This window comes from Mus caroli, chromosome 10 (genome assembly GCF_900094665.2).
Source record: "Mus caroli chromosome 10, CAROLI_EIJ_v1.1, whole genome shotgun sequence".
NCBI lineage: Eukaryota > Metazoa > Chordata > Mammalia > Rodentia > Muridae > Mus > Mus caroli.
In genome coordinates this window covers 76,343,432-76,363,744 of record NC_034579.1, presented here as the reverse complement: position 1 = coordinate 76,363,744, position 20,313 = coordinate 76,343,432, and the positions used below count along the sequence as shown (strand labels likewise).

At 44.5% G+C, this 20,313-nt stretch overlaps 1 protein-coding gene across 2 annotated transcripts in view; it reads left to right on the top strand.

Annotated features, from left to right (window-relative positions):
* Glt8d2 (glycosyltransferase 8 domain containing 2) overlaps positions 1 to 20,313 on the top strand; it is a 33,054-nt gene that overhangs the window by 3,236 nt on the left and 9,505 nt on the right. For both annotated transcript variants that reach the window (XM_021174966.2, XM_021174967.2), the window contains exons 2-6: positions 8,376 to 8,419; positions 10,084 to 10,176; positions 15,603 to 15,774; positions 18,209 to 18,326; positions 19,695 to 19,779. In XM_021174966.2, the coding sequence (XP_021030625.1) occupies positions 8,395 to 8,419; positions 10,084 to 10,176; positions 15,603 to 15,774; positions 18,209 to 18,326; positions 19,695 to 19,779 (493 nt within the window). In that variant the 5' untranslated portion in view covers positions 8,376 to 8,394. The remainder of the gene's footprint in view (positions 1 to 8,375; positions 8,420 to 10,083; positions 10,177 to 15,602; positions 15,775 to 18,208; positions 18,327 to 19,694; positions 19,780 to 20,313) is intronic.

Here is a 20,313-nt window from a genome sequence, read left to right as displayed (position 1 = left end):
CAGATAAGGGACGTGTACATAAAATGAATAAACAAATCTTAAAAGAGAAGAAAAGAGTAAAAACAACTAAAGATAGAAACCCAAGCTATAGGATACCAAGCTATAGGATACCAAGCTATAGGATACCAGACTGGCGTGAAGGGGGCTGAATATGGGTTGCTTATTGGGCGATGCCATTAATGTTACTTTTAGGTGTGATCATGGCATTTTGGTTATGTAGGAGGATGTCTTTAGTTTGTCTGTGTTTGTGTGTGTGTGTGAGTGTGTGTGTGCATAGGTGTGTCGGCCCATGTTTGTGACTGTAGAAGCTGAAGGACAATGCCTGGTGTCCTGCACTGTTTTCTGTTCCTTCTCCCCTGAGACAGTATCTGCTTCAAGCAGTCACTTCATCCATTGCTCCAGCGATCCTCCCATCTCTGCTCCCCCCAGGATACTGGAGTTTCAGACATATATGGTTGTGCCTGGATTTTTACGTAGGTGCTAGGGATTTGAACTCAGATCTCATGCTCATGTGGCCAGCACTCTTAAGCACTGAACCATTTCCCTAGCCCTTACTCTACCCTCACTTTAAAAAGAGGCAGGCTGAGCTGGGCATGATGTGCACACCTTTAATCCAGAACTCAGGAGTCTAAGGCAAGTGCCAGGACAGCCAGGACTTTTATATAGAGAAACCTAGCCTCAAAAAATAAAACAAAACAAAATCTAAAAGAGACATACTAAGATATTTAAGGGTGATGTTGCACAATGTGTGCATCTTCAAAGTATGCGTGTGTGCATTGCAGCTGAGCACACGTGACAGCATGCTAGCAAGCTGGTGAGGAGCCCACGGGTATTTTACTCTTTTAACTTTTGTAAACTTCAACTGTTTCAAGTGAAGCAAAGAAAAGAAAAAAAAAATGAGCCTGCCGAAGCTTCATGGGTTTCACGGTGACTTTATATCAAATAATAAAAAAAGTCCATGTGGCAGTTATGTCAGTGACTGACTGGGGAAGACAGGGGTGGGGACAGGAAGGCTGGGTAGGAGGCAACTGCAAAGTCAATAAGGGGGTGAGGTGAAATAGGATGGGAGGGGAAACCAAAGGACCAATTAGGAGGTGTGACCCATCAGGGCCAGTGTATGCACAAGAACTAGAAGGTGCCAAGGTCCAAAGGCATCTCTGCAGTGCCTAGGGTGCTGATTTCATAATGAACACACAGCATTTGTGGTTGTCCTGCTACAAGGCTGCACAGTCATTGTGACCTATTGGTGTTCTTGAGAGATTATGTTGCTAAGTGCTGAACACATGACTCTGAACAAAGAGACAAATGTGTCAATTTATATGAGGCTTCTGATGTATCATTTTGGGGAACAGTAACCAGGTTTCTTAATTAGAGTTTTTATTGCTGTGAAGAGACACCATGACCAAAGCAACTCTTATAAAGGACAACATTTAATTGGGGCTGGATTACTGGTTCTGAGGTTCAGTCCATTATCATCATGGCAGGAAGCATGGCAGCATTCAGGCAGGCATGGTGCTGGAGGAGCTGAGAGTTCTACATCTTGTTTCCAAAGCAAACAGAAAACTGGTTTACAGGCAGCTAGTGGGGAGGATCTCAAAGCCTATCCCCACGGTGACACACTTCCTTCAACAAGGCCGTACCTCCTAATAGTGCTACTTTCTGGGCCAAGCATATTCAAACCACCACACCAGGGAAGCCTAGTTATGTAGTAACCAGTAGAGATAGCTACTGAGGAGATGAAGAACCGGGGGTGGGGAGGGGAGGCTTAGTGCCATATTCGGGGCAGTGGAGGGACCCTGAGGCTGGAGTTTGTCTGGCAAGAAGCGCCCAGGGTGCTCATGTGAGATCTCCTGGGAGGCACTGTCAGCATTCTGACTCTTAGAGAAGCTATCTTTTTAAATGAACTTAAAATATAAATGTTAAATTATAGAATTCTTAGATCAAAAAGAAAACCACCTTGACTTTGGATTAAGCCAAAGTCTTAGATATAACATCGCAGCATAGTTCATAAAGGAAAAAAAAAAGGAGGCCCTGGAGGCTCACTTAGCAAGGGCAGCAGGCTGGAAGTCCCTCCACATGCATGGGCTGACCAACTCGGCTGCCATCCTGGCCCAGATCCGTTGATTCGAGTCGGTCCACCCTATCCACAAGCTGCTGGAGCAGGTGGAGGAGCAGATGCTGCAGAACCAGATCCAGGAACAAGCCATCAGCATGGAGGATGGAAACCTGAAGCATGGCTGTGAATGAAGCTGACACAGCTCCTACCACTGCAGAGCACCTCCCACCACTGCAGGGCAGCTCCTACCACCACAGGGCAGCTCCTACCACTGCAGGGCAGCACCTACCACTGCAGGGCAGCTCCCACCACTGCAGGGCAGCTCCCAGGAGCCTGAGAGACCCGTGGAGGCTGGGCAGGGTTGGGGGCCGAGGCAGTGGCAGAGGAGTCTGCAAAGCCTGTGGTGTTCCCCGAAAAACTAGAGAAGGGCAGGTCTGAGGGAAGATGCTCTTAAAAAGTGAACTCAGGAAATTGGAAGGAAAGGTCTACTGTCTTTCAGGGCAGGAAGAAGAGTAAGAGATGGAGAAACTACAGACAATGTGGTCATGTTCCTTTCTGTAGCCAGGAACCGGGCGAAAGTCCATGATCCATGGTGCCGCTGGCTCTAAAGGGAGCAATGGTATGGATGGTTGCAGACTCAGAGTTGAGAAGGAGAGACATAGAAAGTTTCTGTGACAAGCTAAGAGCCTAGACAGGCTATGAAGAGAACTCTTTTTTTTTTTTAAAGATTTATTTATTTATTTATTTATTTATTTTATGTATATAAGTACACTGTGACTGTCTTCAGACACACCAGAAGAGGGCATCAGATCTCATTACAGATGGTTGTGAACCACTATGTGGTTGCTGGGATTTGAACTCAGGACCTCTGGAAGTACAATCTGCTCTTAGTCACTGAGCCATCTCTCCAGCCCTGAAGAGAACTATTAAACATTGTAACAGGGATGCTGAAGTGTAGCTCTCTACAGCTGGTGGCTTCCAGTGGGGGTCTGCTGGGGAAGGAATCAGTTATCTTTAAGGGGTTGACCACTGGGAGTTTGACCATGCTCCAGTGAGTAGGTGGGCAATACAAATTGGACTTGATATTTTTCTTTCTTCTTTTGTTTTGGGTTCGGTCATAAGGGTGAGTGTGAACCTGGGAGGACTGGGAAGTGAATGAGATGGGGTGCATTATGTGAAATTTCCAAAATAATCAATCAAAACATTAAGCTAAAAAATAAAAATAATGAGTTAGGCCTGATCACAATTTGTCTGGGTTTGGGTGAAGGTGTAGCTTAGCTTGTAGAGTGCCTGTTTAGTGCTCAAGAGGCCCCAGGTTCTATCTCTAGCACCAAATAAAACCAGGCATAACAAAGCACGCCTGTAATCCTGGCACTTGGGAGGTGGAGGTGAGGAGAGCAGAGTTCAAGGCTAGTCCAGGCTACATGAGATCATGTCTCCAGAAAAAAAAAATCAGGCTGGATATGGTGGTATGCATGTGTGATGTCAATATTCTGCAAGCTAATGCAAGAGGACTCCAAGCTGGGGGCCAGCCTTGGCTACATAGCAAGACACTGAATAGCAAAACTCAGCCAGAGTGTGAAAAGAAGCTACATACGGAAGAACAGTATTTGCAAATCACATATCCAACCAAGGACTTGTCTTCAGAATGTATAAGTGGCTTTGAAAATTCAAAAAACAAGGCAATAATCTTTTAAAAATAGTGGGAAAAGATTTAAACAGAAACTTTTGTATCCGAATATGGTAGAAATAAATTAAGATGATCAGTAGTGATGTTCATGGGGAAATTCAAGAGAAAGCCATGTATGTGTTAGGTGGTTGAAGTGACAGCTGTAATAACAAGTGCTGAAGAGCACAGCGACTCTTACCTCACCAGCGGCAATGCACAACGCAAGTGCTCCCACTCAGGAGACACATTGGTGGTTGTGGGGAAACTCTGTTAATTAAGGTTGACCAGATAGCCTTCTGAGCTCGGTATATAATGGAGGCTTCCTTCACTGGCTGGGCTTTCCCTTCTCTGACCTTTTCGGGGAGTTCACAAGCCCACAGGCATCTCTGTCTGTAGAATGTCAAGTTGTCTTGGTTAAGATTACAGGTTCAACTTCCTTCCTTCAGATAAGAACCCATTCAGCTAGCACCCGAGATTCCTGAAATGCTTCTTAATGCTAAAGCCACATTCCCGTACCCTTCAAATCTTTGTCCATCCTGGATGTTTCTACACCCCCTTCCCCAAAGCTATATAAGCCTTGGATCGCCCCAAGTAAAGCTGATCTGCCTCCCTCGCTGAGGCTGGTCCCCGTGTGTTTTTGTTACTGTATGCACTCACGGGGCTTCCAAACCCGTCTGCCATCTCTGCTCCCTTTTGCCGGCCTGGGCCGATGATCCCTGATGACAGGCAGTCTCCTAGAAAGCGAAGCATATAGTGAACAAATGATTCAGCTACTGCTTTGGGGTGTTTACCCTCACACTCCCACAAAAACCTGTGCCCAAGTGTTTACAGAAGCACTATTCACAGCCATAAAACACTGGAAATATCACTAAGTCCTTCTATAAACAAGACAGTGTTTTCTTCCAGGGGATCTCCCGGCAGCAGAAAGAGGGTTGCTTCCCACGGCTACTCGCTTGCACTGTCTGTGAGAATCTAAAGGGAAAGCAACTTGTTTGAAAGAGTGTTGGCCCATCGGGTATGACCTTGGGTTTCCACTCTCTTCCTATCTCTTTCCTTAGGAGTATTTATATTTTATTTTTAAGTTAGTGTGTGTGTGCGCGCGCGCAGGTGCATGCACCCATACGCATTTGTATAGAGGTTAGAGGAGGACTTCAGGTACCTTCCATCATTCTGCTTCTCTGCCCTGAGACAGGGTCCCTCAATGAACCACAAGCCTGGCATTCCAGATAGGCTGGATAGCCAGTGAGCTCCACCTGTCTCTGCTTCCCAACAAGGGGATTTCAGACACATAGCTAGATACGTTGGTACAGAGAATGTGAGGGCCTAGTCTCACGCATGCGCAGCAAGCACTTGCAGAACGATGGTGCATCTCCCCTGCACCCTGGGGAATCCGTTCGGAGGCTTTAATGTGCTCAAAGACTGATGGCCTTGGTAACAAGCCAGCACCACCGGATCTGTCCTCTTTGTCACTCTCCAACCCCGCCAGTCCCCTCGCCACTTATTCCTCGGTGGAGTGCACACTGACCTTGCTGTTCCCAGAACTCTCAGGGTTCTTTCCAGTCACAGGGTCTTTGCACGTTTGGTCCCCTTTGCCTGGTGTGCCCCTGTGTTGACTCTTGCCTGTCCTTCTTCTCAGGGTGGCCTCTCTGGAGCCTCCTTCCTGCTATAATCCCCACTCCTATTAGTCTTCATCCCCGCACCATTCTCTGCTCTCTGTTCTCAGCACGGACTCCAATCCTTTTCTCTGCACTTAGCTCCAGTCGTTTTATCAGCAATGTCTTAACATCTGATTTCCTCACTGGTGTGAAGGCTCCGTGAGGATGGAGACCAGGGCCATCTTGTTCAACACTGTATCCTCAGCACATCTCACGCTCGGCTTTTAGTGATGAATGAATGATCAGATTGGGTGTGAAGTTTGCACACTCATGGATGGTCTGTTTCCACAGGGAAATCCAGACAATGGAAACACTTCCTTATTAAAGAAGACAGGTATGGGGTATGTATTATAGATCAAAGAGACTTTTTTTTCCAATTTTTTATTAGATATTTTCTTCCTTTACATTTCAAATGCTATCCTGAAACTTCCCTATATCCTCCCCCCACCCTGCTTCCCTACCCACCCACTCCCACTTCTTGGCCCTGTGTTCCCCTGTACTGGGGCATATAATCTTCACAAGACCAAGGGCCTCTCCTCCCATTGATGGCCTACTAGGCCATCTTCTTCTATATATGCAGACATATATAGTTAGTTCATGTTGTTGTTTCACCTATAGGGTTGCAGACCCCTTCAGCTCCTTGGGTAATTTCCCTAGCTCCTCCATTGGGGGCCCTGTGTTCCATCCATTAGATGACTGTGAGCATCCACTTCTGTATTTGCCAGGCACTGGCATAGCACTGGCATAGTCTCACAAGAGACAGCTATTTCAGGGTCCTTTCAACTAAATCTTGCTGGCGTATGCAACAGTGTCTGCGTTTGGTGACTGACTATGGGATGGATTCCCAGGTGGGGCAGACTCTGGATGGTCCATCGTTTCGTCTCAGCTCCAAACTTTGTCTCTGTAACTCCTTCCACGGGTATTTTGTTCCCCATTCTAATAGAGACTTTTTTAAATGACATTTTTATATAGTCCCATTTTCTCTACTAGCCAAGAAAGATAATTGGGCTCCTTTTGGAACGGGATTGAAACAAACAAAAACAACTGAAGTAGAGAAAGGATCATCTATTTGGACTCATTTGTTCAGCCAGAATAATCTCGCTTGAAGTAGGCTATACATGTGTGATGTTAGCTCGGTTGTAAACTGAATGCACTATAGAATTGTGTGGGAAATGGGCCTATGGGCATACCGTGGGACATGTCGGTTATGTTAACAGTGGTGGAAAGACCTGCTCTCTGTGGGTGGCACCATCCCTAGGCGAGGATCTTGGGCTATACAGACAAAGCAGGCTGCATTAAGTGCTCCTCCCTCTCTGCTTCCCGAGTGTGCGTGCGATGTGACTGTCTGCTTCAAGCTCTTGCTGCCTTGACGTCCTTGCTGTGATGGGCTATACCCTAGAACTCTGAGCCAAAGGAAATAATTTCTCTCTTAAGTTGCTTTTATCACTGAAAGATATTTTTTTTTTAATAGCAACAAGAAACTAAGACAAGAGCTGGAGAGATGGCTCGGCGGTTAAGAGCACAGACTGCTCTTTCAGAGGTCCTGAGTTCAATTCCCAGCAACCACATGGTGGCTCACAGCCATCTGTAATAGGATCAGATGCTTTCTTCTGGGGTGTCTGAAGACAGCTACAGTGTAACCATATACATAAAATAAATCTTTAGGGCTGGAGAGATGGCTCAGCCGTTAAAGGTTAGGCTCACAACCAAAGATATAAGAGTTCAGTTCCTAGCACCCATGACTGTCTCTCTAGTCACACACAAAAAAAGAAACTAAGACAACATTTAAGAAATATACAACCACTCTGGAAATCAGTCTGGCGGTTCCTCAGAAAATTGGACATAGTACTACCGGAGGATCCAGCAATACCTCTCCTGGGCATATATCCAGAAGATGTCCCAACCGGTAAAAAGGACACATGCTCCACTATGTTCATAGCAGCCCTATTTATAATAGCCAGAAGCTGGAAAGAACCCAGATGTCCCTCAACAGAGGAATGGATACAGAAATTATGGTACATTTACACAATGGAGTACTACTCAGCTATTAAAAAGAATGAATTTATGAAATTCCTAGCCAAATGGATGGACCTGGAGGGCATCATCTTGAGTGAAGTAACACAATCACAAAAGAACTCACACAATATGTATTCATTGATAAGTGGATATTAGCCCAAAACTTAGGATACCCAAGATATAAGATACAATTTGCTAAACGCATGAAACTCAAGAAGAATGAAGACCAAAGTGTGGACACTGTGCACCTTCTTAGAATTGGGAACAAAACACCCAGGGAAGGAGTTACAGAGACAAAGTTCGTAGCTGTGATGAAAGGATGGACCATTTAGAGACTGCCGTATCCAGGGATCCATCCCATAATCAGCTTCTAAACGCTGACACCATTGCATACACTAGCAAGATTTTGCTGAAAGGACCCAAATATAGCTGTCTCTTGTGAGACGATGCCGGGGCCTAGCAAACACAGGAGTGGATGTTCACAGTCAGCTATTGGATGTATCACAGGGCTCCCNATGGAGAAGCTAGAGAAAGTACCCAAGGAGCTAAAGGGATCTGCAACCCTATTGTTGGAACAACATGATGTACTAACCAGAACCCTGGAACTCTTGTCTCTAGCTGCATATGTATCNAAAGATGGCCTAGTCGGCCATCAATGGAAAGAGAGGCCCATTGGACTTGCAAACTTTATATGCCCCAATATAGGGGAATGCCAGGGCCAAAAGAATGGGAATGGGTGGNTAGGGAAGTGGGGGGCGCTATGGGGGACTTTTGGGATAGCATTGGAAATGTAATTGAGGAAAATATGTAATAAAAATATTAAAAATCAAAAAAAAAGAAATATTTATTTTCTTATCAAAATTGGAGATCCAAACCAGTAATGACTGATCCACACTTACCACATACCAGATTTCCAGAGGAGATGCAGTTTTTAATGCATTGATTTGTTTTGAATGACTTTTTACTCTTCAATCCATAGGTCCTTGTCACCCAGGTGGATGCACATGGCTTTTCTACGGAAAGGTAAGAATTGAACTTAAGAATTACTATGAAGAAAGATGTTTTGGAGCAGTGTTTTGATGATGCTTGCTATGTGTGCGTGTGAGTGTGTATGTGTGTATTTTTGTGAATGTGTATGTGTATGAGTATGTATGTATATATATATGTATGTGTGTATGTATATGAGTATGTATGTATGTGTGTATGAATATTTATGTATGTGTATAGGTGTGTATACATGTGTATATATATGAGTGTGTGTATGTGAGTGTATATGTATGTTTGTTTGTGTGTGTGTGCTTTTCATAGGTCATTTCCTAAGTGATCATTTGTCACTTGAAGATGATTCCTGTGGGATTTTGCTGAGATTTTGGTTAGAAATGGACTTACCATTTTGGTGGTAAATCCATTTCATATATTTTCATGGATCATATATTTTTTTAAAACCTGTGATTACAATTATTTTCTCACTCTAAATAAGTATTTGCATCCATGTCTAAGCATTTGTAAAGGTCTATTTTTATTTGTTTGTTTGTTTATTGGTTTTAGGTTTTTTTACAAATACAAACCTAAAAGCCTGAGAGTCAAAAAAATAAACTAACATAAGCCAATAATTATCATAATTATCTTTAGAGAAATAGTTTAACTTTTTATTATTTTTATTGGCATCAGAGATGCCCATAGAGGCTCAGGGAAGTTAGGTAACCTGTCTAAGTTTGCAGAGGTAGGCGGTGAGAATGAGGTTGGAATCTGACCTCATATCCCAACTCCTTCCCTTCCCCACAAGAGTTACAATGTAGCTCAGGCTGGCTAGGACTCACTCTGATCCTCTGCCTTTGCCTGGTGAGTGGGGCCCCACAGGCCTGGGTCACATATCTGACTCTCCCAGAGTGTCCCTCACTTCACACTCACGCCTACCCTATGGCAAAGTCACATCTCCCAGTTTTTTGACATTTGTGTACTTTCTGTGTTCCACATTACTGTAAAGGTCTTCTTTTAGTTCACGTGTGTTTAATATTCATAAGCATGTTTTGTAATAGAAAGTTTCTATCCTTTCTGTAAATGGAAAAAAATATCTACCTCCTGCCACAAAAAGAAGATGATTTGTAAAGTGCATTTGATTAGAAGAATGTTCAGTTTTGAGTAGCTTGTGTTGCGTGGCTGCAACGCTGAGATCAGAGACTGGCTTTTTCACACATGATTTGAATATTGCTTAACTCTGTGAACACAAATGTCCCCAGTCATTTTACCAACAGCCAGGAATGTGTGTTTTGTACTCAAAAACTGCTGCACTGCATCATCCCAAAAGCAAGCATCATAAGCGTGGACGGGAGGGAGGCGGAGACCTAGAAGCATTGTGACCCTTACCTGGAGCCAGGATTCGAGGCACATCCTCGACTGGCATTTGGATTAACAGTAGCTCACAGAAGGCATTCTAGAAATGATGCTGTTTACAAGATGGATGAAATATTCATGCAAGGCAACTTCCTGGGGTGACGGAGTTTGAGGCCTCAGCCATCACACTGCCTTGGTTAGCTCTGGGTCCTCCTCACACTCTGAGGAGCCCGACCACAGTGCACCAGGTAGATGCATTACTACAGACTGCCCCATGTCCTCTGTCTGGCTGTCCACACTGCCATTCGGGACTCCCCCTCCTGTGCTTTGATATGCTTCCCCCTTCATTTCAGTCAATCAAGTGTTGCTGTTTCTTCTGGTCCTGACTCTCTGTGGGATTCTGTACAAGAAAGTTCGTAAGGGAGCCGTGCTTAAGGACAAAGCAGGTGAGCAAGTGTGGCGTCTGTTAAGACAAGACCCTAAGAAGGTGGTTTTTATGGTTTCCATTGGGTTCACAGACTGGGTTCAGTGGCAAATGACAATGTGGTTAACTCCTAAGAGCCAGCCTATAGACTATGTTCCCTAGGGCAGCAATTGGGTTATGCTATGTAATGATTGGTAATGTTCAAACCATAGCACATGTAAAAGTCACATAGAGGGCCTGTTAGAACACACCTGGGTTGAATGTGTTACACACACTTGTGATCCCAGCACCTGGAGGTTGAGGCAGGGGGATTGTGAGTTTGAGGTTAGCCTGTGCTACATGGTGAGTTATGAACCTGTCTGAGTTACAAAGTGAGACCCTGTCTTAAATGAACAGGGCAAAACCTCATCAGGCGATACTATGGGGGGGGGGGCATCACAGACGGTGTGAGCCTGGGGATCAGCGTTTCTCATCCACCCCGAGTTCATGTCCAGACTCTAGGTTTGGGGCCCTGTCCTGAAGGACTGCTGAGCCTCTCCACATTTTGCTGATGAGAACTGCTCCTTCCCTCCTCTTACTGATCCAGTCTTTTAGTACAAAAATAGCTCCCAACAGCTCAACATAAAAACTCCCCTTCAGAGGGCTGGGGAGAGGCTCAGTGGTGAAGAGAGTGGTTGCTCTTGCAGAAGACAGACTGGTTCCCAGCACCTAGGGCAAGCTCACAGCAAGCAGCTCACAGTGGTTCTCATATTTCCAATAAGCTTACATCAGCAGACCACCTATAGCTCCCACTGCAAGGGAGCTGATGGCTTCCTGGCATCCACCAGCACCTGCATCCCTGTGTGTGCACATTTACACAGACAGACAGACACACATGTAGACATGCAGACACAGATACACACACACAAGCAGACACTCAGGTAGACATACACACACACACACATGACCTTTAGCTGACCCTATGGCCTCATCCTGGGTGAATGCAGTGAGATAGTACCCTTACTAACCCAATTTATACACGAAAATCAACCCTACAAAAATGAAAAACTGTTAGCATGTTGTTTACCTTTTAAATTAACTTTCATATTAGTCCAAGAGATACCTTCTAATTATGGAAACTATAGAAAAATATTACCTATAGATGTTCTGCCACCAGCAAAGTAGTTAATATTTTAGTGTGTTGGATGTTTTCATCACAGTTTTTCTTTAACTTTTTAAAATTAATAATAAAATAATTAAAATTAATAATATTTTCCTTAATTTTTAAATTAAATTTAATTTTTTTGAAAGAATACATTACACATCCCAGGCTGGCCTCGGACTTGCTATTTCTCTGATCATGGCTCTGAACTCTTGATCCTTCTGCCTTCATCTCTCAAGCACTAATTAGGCTTATAAGTTTGTGCCACAAAAGTCTGGTTCACATTTCTGTTTTTAAAGCCAAATACCTGGCTAGAGAGGCGGCTCAGTGGTTAAGAGCACTGGCTGCTTTTCCAGAGGACCTCGGTTCAATTCCCAGCAACCACAAGACAGCTCACAATTGTCTGTAAATTCAGTTCCAGGGGATCCAACATCCTCACATAGACATACATGTGGGCAAAACACCAATGCACATAAAATAAAAATAAGTAAATCATTAAAGCCAAATACCTAGGACCTAGAAACACTAGTGAGCAAAACTGTCTCTGTTCTTACAAAGGCAGTGTTTTTATCTGGTTACACATTAAATTATACATACATCATTTAAAATAATTTAAAATATGTGTGTTGTTGATCAAGAGTGTCTGGAGGGAGCTGGAGAGATGGCTCAGTGGTTAAGAGCACTGACTGCTCTTCCAGAGGTCCTGAGTTCAAATCCCAGCAACCACATGGTGGCTCACACCCATCTATAATGGGATCTGATGCCCTCTTCTGGTGTGTCTGAAGAGAGGAACAGTGTGCTCACATACATAAAGTAAATGAATCTTTTTTTAAAAAAGTGTCTGGGGCTGGAGAGATGGCTCAGCGATTAAGAGCACTAACTGCTCTTCCAGAGGTCCTGAGTTCAATTCCCAGCAACCACATGGTGGCTCACAACCATCTGTAAAGTGATATCAGATGCCCTCTTCTGTTATGTCTGAATGCAGCTACAATGTACTTATATACATAAAATAAATAAATAATTCTTTAAAAAAAAATACAGAGTTGACAAGGAGAGATCCCTATATATGCTAAATGGAGAAACAAGTACGATTGAATTTTGGTTTTAAAATCCTGTATACCTGGGGGCTAGAGAGAAGGCTCAGTGGGTAAGAGTGCTTGCTCTGTGTCTTCGTTACCGTCTATTGCTGTAAGGAGACATCATAAGCAGAGAACCTTTTGAGAAGAATCATTCAGTTGAGGGTTTGTTTACCGTTTCAGAGGCTTAGTTCATGATCATCATGGTGGGATCACACGGCAGGCAGCTTGGCACTGGAGCTGGAGCCGAGTGCTTACATTTTAGTCTCCTAATGGAGGCAGAGAGAGACTGTGCCTGGTGGAGCTGTGGTGCAGATGGGCGTTCCAACCCTCAAAACCTAGCCCCAGCGACACGCCTCCTCCAATAAGGCTACACCATCTAACCCTTCCTAAACAGTCTGCCAACTGGAAACCAAACACTCAAATATACAAGCCTATGGGGCCATTCTCGTTCAAGACACCACACTTTGCAAGCTTGAGAACCCAATTTCGCCTCCCCAGCAGCCATATAAAAAGCCAAATGTGGCTATGGGTACCTGTAACCCAAGTGTTGAAGGGGCAGAGACAGGTGGCGCCCAAGAGCTCTCTGCCCAGCAAGCCTAGCCAAAATGGCAAGCCTTCAGTTCAGGGAGAGACCCTGCCCCCAAACAGTTACTTGGAGAGATGTAGAGGAAGACACTGGACACTCTGTTCTGGCCTGTGCATGCATGTAGGAATACATAAACTCCCATGTTCACACACACAAAATAGTTAAGCTTTCCTAGATCCTTTTCTGTTTTGGCTGGAAGTTTCCCACAAAAAGCTTTATTTGTTTTTATTACTTAAACATCATTCATTTAGCCAGACATAGAGGTGCGAACTTTTAATCCTAGCACTCAGGAGTCAGAGACTGACAGATTTCTGTTCCAGGCTTTACCCATGCCTTTCCACTCTCCTATCTTCCTGTCTCTACAAACATCCAGGAGGGCTCTGGACTCTAGGGCCACTCCGTGCCGCAGCTCAGCTCTTCACAGCAGATTTTCACCACGCACTTCCAGGGAGCCAGGCTCGGTGGAGTGACTCAACAAGCTCACAGTCTGATAGAAAACCAGGCACAAAAATAGGCTCTGCATTTGCAGAAATAGGGATAACCGACGAAGGCATCCATTGTGGTGCCGGTCCTTAGGACAGAAGCGGAGGATAGAGACAAGTACTCTACCGTCTTCGCCCTCGTGGTGCTCCCCAATAGGAATGGACAAATGAACAGTGTGGCTAACGAACCCAGCCACAGCAGGCACCCAGAACCCTGTACGTGTTGGGAAATTGTCGCAGACTTCCTGCGCGGTGGATGTCTGTACGCAGCTGGGATGGATACCTGAGAGTTAACCACGAAGAGCAGAGAGTGATTCCAGACAGCAGGAACAGCACGTGTACAGGCAGATAAGAGAGCGTGCGCCACCTGGTGTTGAGGAAATCACGAGGATTTTGGAATTGCTGAAGAACTGTGATCCGCACAGCCAAGCCTGTATGTCAGTTAGATCACCTCACGTGGCCGCATGGTGACAGCTTGCTCTAGAGGAACAATCCGTAAACAAGTCGGGTTTTGTTTTGCTTTTTAAAACTGCATGCAGTGAACTCACAATTTGAAAAGTGGGAGCAAGACGATCAGAAACTCAAGGCTGGCCTGGGCTGCATGATATGCTGTGCCCAAAACATTATTTTCTTTATAAAAAAAATAATTCGTGGTCACTTAGTGAATTTGAAAAAAAAAAGGAAACGCAAACAAAATTAAAATCACTTATATTTTCTTTTCTTTTTTTAAAGATTTATTTATATGAGCATATTGTCTCTGTCTTTGGACATACCAGAAGAGGACATCAGACTCCATTACAGATGGTAGTGAGCCACCATGTGGCTGCTGGGAATTGAACTCAGGACCTCTGGGAGAGCAGTCAGTGTTCCTAACCGCTGAGCCATCTCTCTAGCCTTTATATTTTCACAAATAGACACAGATAAACTTGTGGCTATGTATGTGTCATATTGGGCTCAAATACCAGAAAGCATGTATGTATGTATGTATGTATGTATGTATTCTGCAGGGCCTCACTATGCAGCCCTGGCTGGCCTGGAACTCATTTATTCAGCCCAAGCTGGCCTCAAACTCCAGAGGTCTACCTACTTCTGCCTCCACATGTACCCAGCACACCCAGCTAAGAATTTTATATCATTCCCCTTCAAAGTATATTATGAGATTCTCTCAAGTAAGGAACTAGATCATGAAAAAAAAAATTCTACTAGGAGAAACAGAAGTAGATAGAAAAAAAACCCAAAAAGAAACAGAGAGGCCATTTACAAAATATACCTAGTAATGTGTTTCAGTAAGTGTTTATTGAATTACATATCAGCTACAGCTACCTTGGACTTAAGTGAGAGAAGTATTACAAAACTGTCTGCAAAGAGAGGTCAAACATAATAACAATCAGGTGTCCATAGCCTGGTTACTATTCTTCACAACGTAGGTTGCATTCTGGCGCTGAAATATCACTTGGTAGTGACAGGGGTTTTGTCTGTTCTGATGCTAAAGGATGGTCAGTTATTTGTTGTAAGCACTGGTCACGCCCTTTCGTTAGTTCCTTCTCTTGCTGTTAACATTTGGGAAACTTGACTAAGGAATGGAGAGCAACAGAAAAACCATAGCAGTACAGCAGACAAGTTCTGACTTGGGGAGTTAAGAGCTGCTGGGCCTGTGAAGCTCTGCCCTTTCTTGTGTGTTTGCCCTGTATGTGTGTGATGCTGTGGACTGGCTTCTGAACAAGAGTCCTGAAATAATAGGGACGCAGAAGTTCACCCTGTCTTCCCATGAGAACCTGACCCGCGGATCCCACAGCCCTTCAGACCAAAATCACGCGCACACTACGGTTCTGATGTTCTAGGTATCACCAGTCTAAGAAGGCTCTCTGCCTCTTAGTATCTCATCAGCATTCCAGCGGAAGGAGGAAGGCATTTAGCATTAGTCTGACCTGCAGATTCTGTAGGTGCACGAATAAGTTAAAAGAACATCCCATTTGTCCAACTTGATCACATTTTGCAGCAAGGGAATCTTGGGGAAAAAAGTTTTGGTGGTTGGCATAGGGAAGGAGGAGAGACTGCCTGTGAGGGCAACAGTCTTCCCCTGCACTGTGGACTAGGAGTTAGAAACTGCTCTCCTGGGAAGTTCCTTGTGCTCTGAGTCATTGGTTTCAATCATTCCAGATGTTGATTCCGAGTCCCCTGAGGACATGGAAGAGGAGATTCCAGTGGTGATCTGTGCAGCAGCAGGGAGAATGGGTGCAGCCATGGCAGCCATCAACAGCATTTACAGCAACACCGATGCTAACCTTGTGTTCTACGTAGTGGGGCTACGGAGCACTCTGCCTCGAATACGGTAGTTTCTATAATATGCTTTTTGAAGGCTCTATTTTCTTCTAATCTTTTTTCTTTAGATAGCCATCCCTCCTCCTCTTCCTCTTCCTCCACTTCCTTTTCTCTTCTTCCTTCCTCCTCTTCTTGTTCTTGTTCCTCCTCCTCCTCCTCCTCTTCTTCCTCTATTTTCTTTCTTTTAAAAAATTCTTTTATGAATACACTGTAGCTGCTTTCTAACACACCAGAAGAGAGAACATTAGATCCCATTATAGATCGATATGAACCACTATGTGTTTGCTGGGAATTGAACTCAGAACCCCTGGAAGAGCAGTCAGAGCCATCTTTCTAGCACCCCCTCTATTTTCTTAATGGATTGTTATTATTTCTTAAGCATCCTCACTAACTGTATTTTGGGGAGAGGTGCTAGAGACTTAATCCACGTTTCCACAAAGATTAAGCACATGCTCTCCCATCGAACCAAGCATGACCTGTGATGTTTGAACTACAAACTTACAGTAATTAAAATTTGTAGATCATATTATAATTTGGAGCTTGTTTTTCCTATAACATGTCATACTAAAAAATGAATAGGAGTTAGAGTAAAAAGAAAACAACTGAAAAATCAAAATTTAAATGTGTTTTAGAAATACAGGATAACTGTGTGATCTTGGTCTGGACAGTACCTCCCTGAGCCCAGGAATTAGGGGTGGAAAAAAAAAGCTGACAGACTTGCCAGTGTAACCCAAGAACTTCTGGATAATGAAGAACAGCAAATGGAATTAGCTCTAAAATAGATTAGTAAGAAGAATGGCTTATAATGAATAACTGTTGCAAACATTTTTTAAAATGTAAGCCTCGTAGGAAAATGAATATAAATATGAATGGACACTAAGGTCCAGGATTCCATCCACAGCTCTGTAAAAATAGCACAACCAAGAGCTAGCATCTGTACTCCTGAACTCGAGAAGCTGGGGAAGAAAGGTTGCAAATTCGAGAGCAGACTAGGCTTCGTGGTGAGACCTTACCCCAAATAAACAAACTAGTCAAATAACCAACCAACTAACTGGCCAAATAACTAACCAGCCAACTAACTAACCAGCTGTCAAGGTTTGTATATTCTTGGACCAGGGAGTGGCCTCATTTGTAGTGACCTTGTTGGAATAGGTGTGACCTGGTTGGAGTAGGTGTGTTACTATGGGTGTGGGCATAAGATCCTCACCCTAGTTGCCTGGAAGTCAGTCTTCCACTAGCAGCCTTTGGATGAAGATGTAGAACTCTCAGCTCTGCCTGCGCCATGACAGCCTGGATGCTGCCATGCTCCCAACTTGATGGTAATGGACTGAACCTCTGAACCTGTAAGCCAGCCCCAGTTAAATGTTGTTTTTTATAAGACTTGCCTTGGTCATGGTGTTTGTTCACAGCAGTAAAACCCTAACTAAGACACCAGCCAACTAATCAACCAGCCAACTAATCAACCAACCAACTAATCAACCAGCCAACTAATCAACCAGCCAACTAATCAACCAGCCAACTAATCAACCAGCCAACTAATCAACCAACCAGTCAAAAGAGAATAGATCACACATTCATAGCAATACCGTCAACAAAGTGGGTGTCTTTAGTTCTAGCTGCTTTCTCCTCCCCCAGTGTTTAAATATTTTGAAACCTGTTCTCATTGAGCCAAAACATAAAAGCAGAAGGTATGAACCCACAGTCCATCTCTGTAGATAGCCACAAGCAAACATACTTCTGTGGCAATTACCATATTCCCCCAAGCAATAGCAAGAGCTCTGCCACCAAGCTACCTACCCCTAGCCCTTTCCTGCCAATTTGCAATCAGCTGCAAATGTTGCCATCTGTGGCTTGAGTGGCCCGCCAACTTTGTTTGGAGACGATTTCTACCAGGAATGTCATAATGAATCAGATGAAAGATAGACACCCTGTGAGACTGAGTGCTGAAGGGGAGAGGGTGCTGGAGGAAGAAAGACAGGCTGAAGTGGGGAGGAGGAGGGGTGAGAGACAGAGGGGGAGGGAATGGAAGACTGTCAGAGGCTGGGCACACACACACACACACACACACACACACACCCCTGCCACAGCATCTCAGCAGTAGCATGTGGCAGTTGGTCTGGTGAGTGCAGCTGCTACTTGCCGAGAAAGGACCCCATCTTGTTGCTCTAGTTTCCTGTGGATTTTTGGATGTAGGACTCAACTCAGTTATTACTACCTTGTTCATTTCCTTTGCAGAATGAGTTATAAGATTGAGGGTGGGGGGAAGGAGATATTGGAAGTGAGGCCAGATGGCGAAGCAATCAGAAGGCTTTATAACGTGGAAACGATGCCTACATATACTTAACTGTAACTTTCCAGGAGCAGACGAGCCCCGGGAAGGATATGCAGATTAAATTCAGGAAAGATTTGAAACGTGTACCTGAAGTTTTCTGTTATCTCTTTAGAAAATGGATTGAACATTCTAAACTGAGAGAAATAAACTTCAAGATTGTGGAGTTCAATCCTATAGTCCTCAAGGGGAAGATTAGACCAGACTCATCGAGGCCTGAGCTGCTCCAGCCTGTGAGTATACAAGTCACGCACACAGTGGGGACAGCAGGTACAGTCCTGCATCCACATTCCCTGTAGAGCTCTAGCCATCTGATGTGCACATAGGATATTTCAGTCCCAAGTGTGCTAGATCTCCACGAAGCTCTGCTTATTTTTAACTCAGCAGCCACCTGCTCCAGGAAGGCTCTAAGAGGGTTTATATAAGCATAATGAAGCTACTGAAAAGAATTGAGGCATAAAAATGGAGACTACGTATGTGTGCATGAAGGAGGGCTACAGTTGGGAGCTGGAGGTAGGCGGAGTGGTGAGGTCAGCAAAATCATCCAAAACACCTCTGCTCTTGTAACTTCTCTGCTTAATCATTGGTTAGCTCTGATTCTTCCGGAAGCCAAGAAAAAGCCAGCAGCATGACAGCTATGTGCCTTGGTGTTGGCCACAACATGTTTGAGGAGAAGCCAGTCCTTTTCCTAGTGCTGGGGGTCATTTTTCTTGCAAGAGTGCCCACACATATGAAGTGTCCTTCATAAAGAACAGTTGTGTGTGTGCTATATGCTTATGTGTCAGTGAGCCCAAGCAAGCCTTTCTCCAGTGTCCCCCTAGTTCCTCACCCCTCCTTCCAGTCCCAACTTGTCATCCCCAGCACTGGGGGTTCAGATAAGTGTGCTTCACTCATCTTTTCATGTAGGTACTGGGGATTCGAACTCAGTTCCTCATGTTTACCCGCTGAACCATCTTTCCAGTCCAAGAGCAGCTGCTGATGGCAATTTTGTAGAGACTAGCCACCTGCTTTATGCAGCTTATTTAAATCCTTCCTTTCTAATTAGCTTCTAAAGCCTCTGTCTGTGACACCACTCTTCCCTAACCTCAGTCACTTACTGTCAGTTGCTTATGATAATTGAACACCACTAATGAAAACCCTACAAACTCGTGTTGCTCTGACTGTTTTCTGGAGCAAGAAGTTAAAGTCTGGGCTTGTTGCTGGTGTGTGTGTGTGTGTGTGTGTGTGTGTGTGTGTGTGTGTGAATATTAAAGCTATGAGTTATCTAACTGATGGAAGGTAGAGAAAGCTGGAAGTCTGTACCCTAAAAGACTGACTAGGGAGTTATGGGGACTCGCACTGAAGCTGTCCCTGAATGGGATGTGGGCACTGCTTCAGTGAGTGAGGGTCTGGATGAAGGAGAGATTCTCTGGGCAGCCTGGTTTCATCCCCTGAGACTAGAGGATCAGGTACTAAGAAGCCACCTGAGGCTTTGCTTTATTTAGCCTGTTTTATACCATTCCACTCATGGGGCTAAACAGGCACGGTCAAAGCTTATTTGCAAGTGCGGTGTAACCTACAGCGATGTGCCCTTTCCTACCACGGTCTCTCTGTCTTCGCAGCTGAACTTTGTTCGGTTTTATCTCCCTCTGCTTGTCCACCAGCATGAGAAAGTCATCTATTTGGACGATGATGTTATTGTACAAGGTATGCTCACTGACTGCAGACAACCATGGAAGGGCACAGCTGCCAAACAGAACGACTTATCTTTTCTCTTCATTTCCCATGTAACTAGCTACCTAGTGACTTCAAACACTTTATATAAAGCGAATACAGCATTGTTGTAAAACTAAGTATATTTTGAGGTTGGGCAGTGGTGGTGTTCGGGAGGCAGGGGCAGATGGATCTTTGAGTTCAAGTCCAGTCAGTCTGGCTACAGAGCGAGTTCCAGGACATTTAGGGCTACACAGAGAAACCCTACCTTAAAACCAAAGACCAAAACAAAACAAAACCAACCAACCAACCAACCAACCAAACAAACAAACAAAAAGCTGGGCATATTTTGAAAGCAGGGTTTGATATTTCCCTGGATAAACCAGTGGCTTCTGAAGGCCCCTCTCTGATTGCCAAGTCTGCAGTAACTTCCTTGGTAACATCTCTGCATTCCTAAAACATACAGAGATAAGGCGTCACTGAGAGCACTTGGTTGCGTGTGTGTGTGTGTGTGTGTGTGTGTGTGTG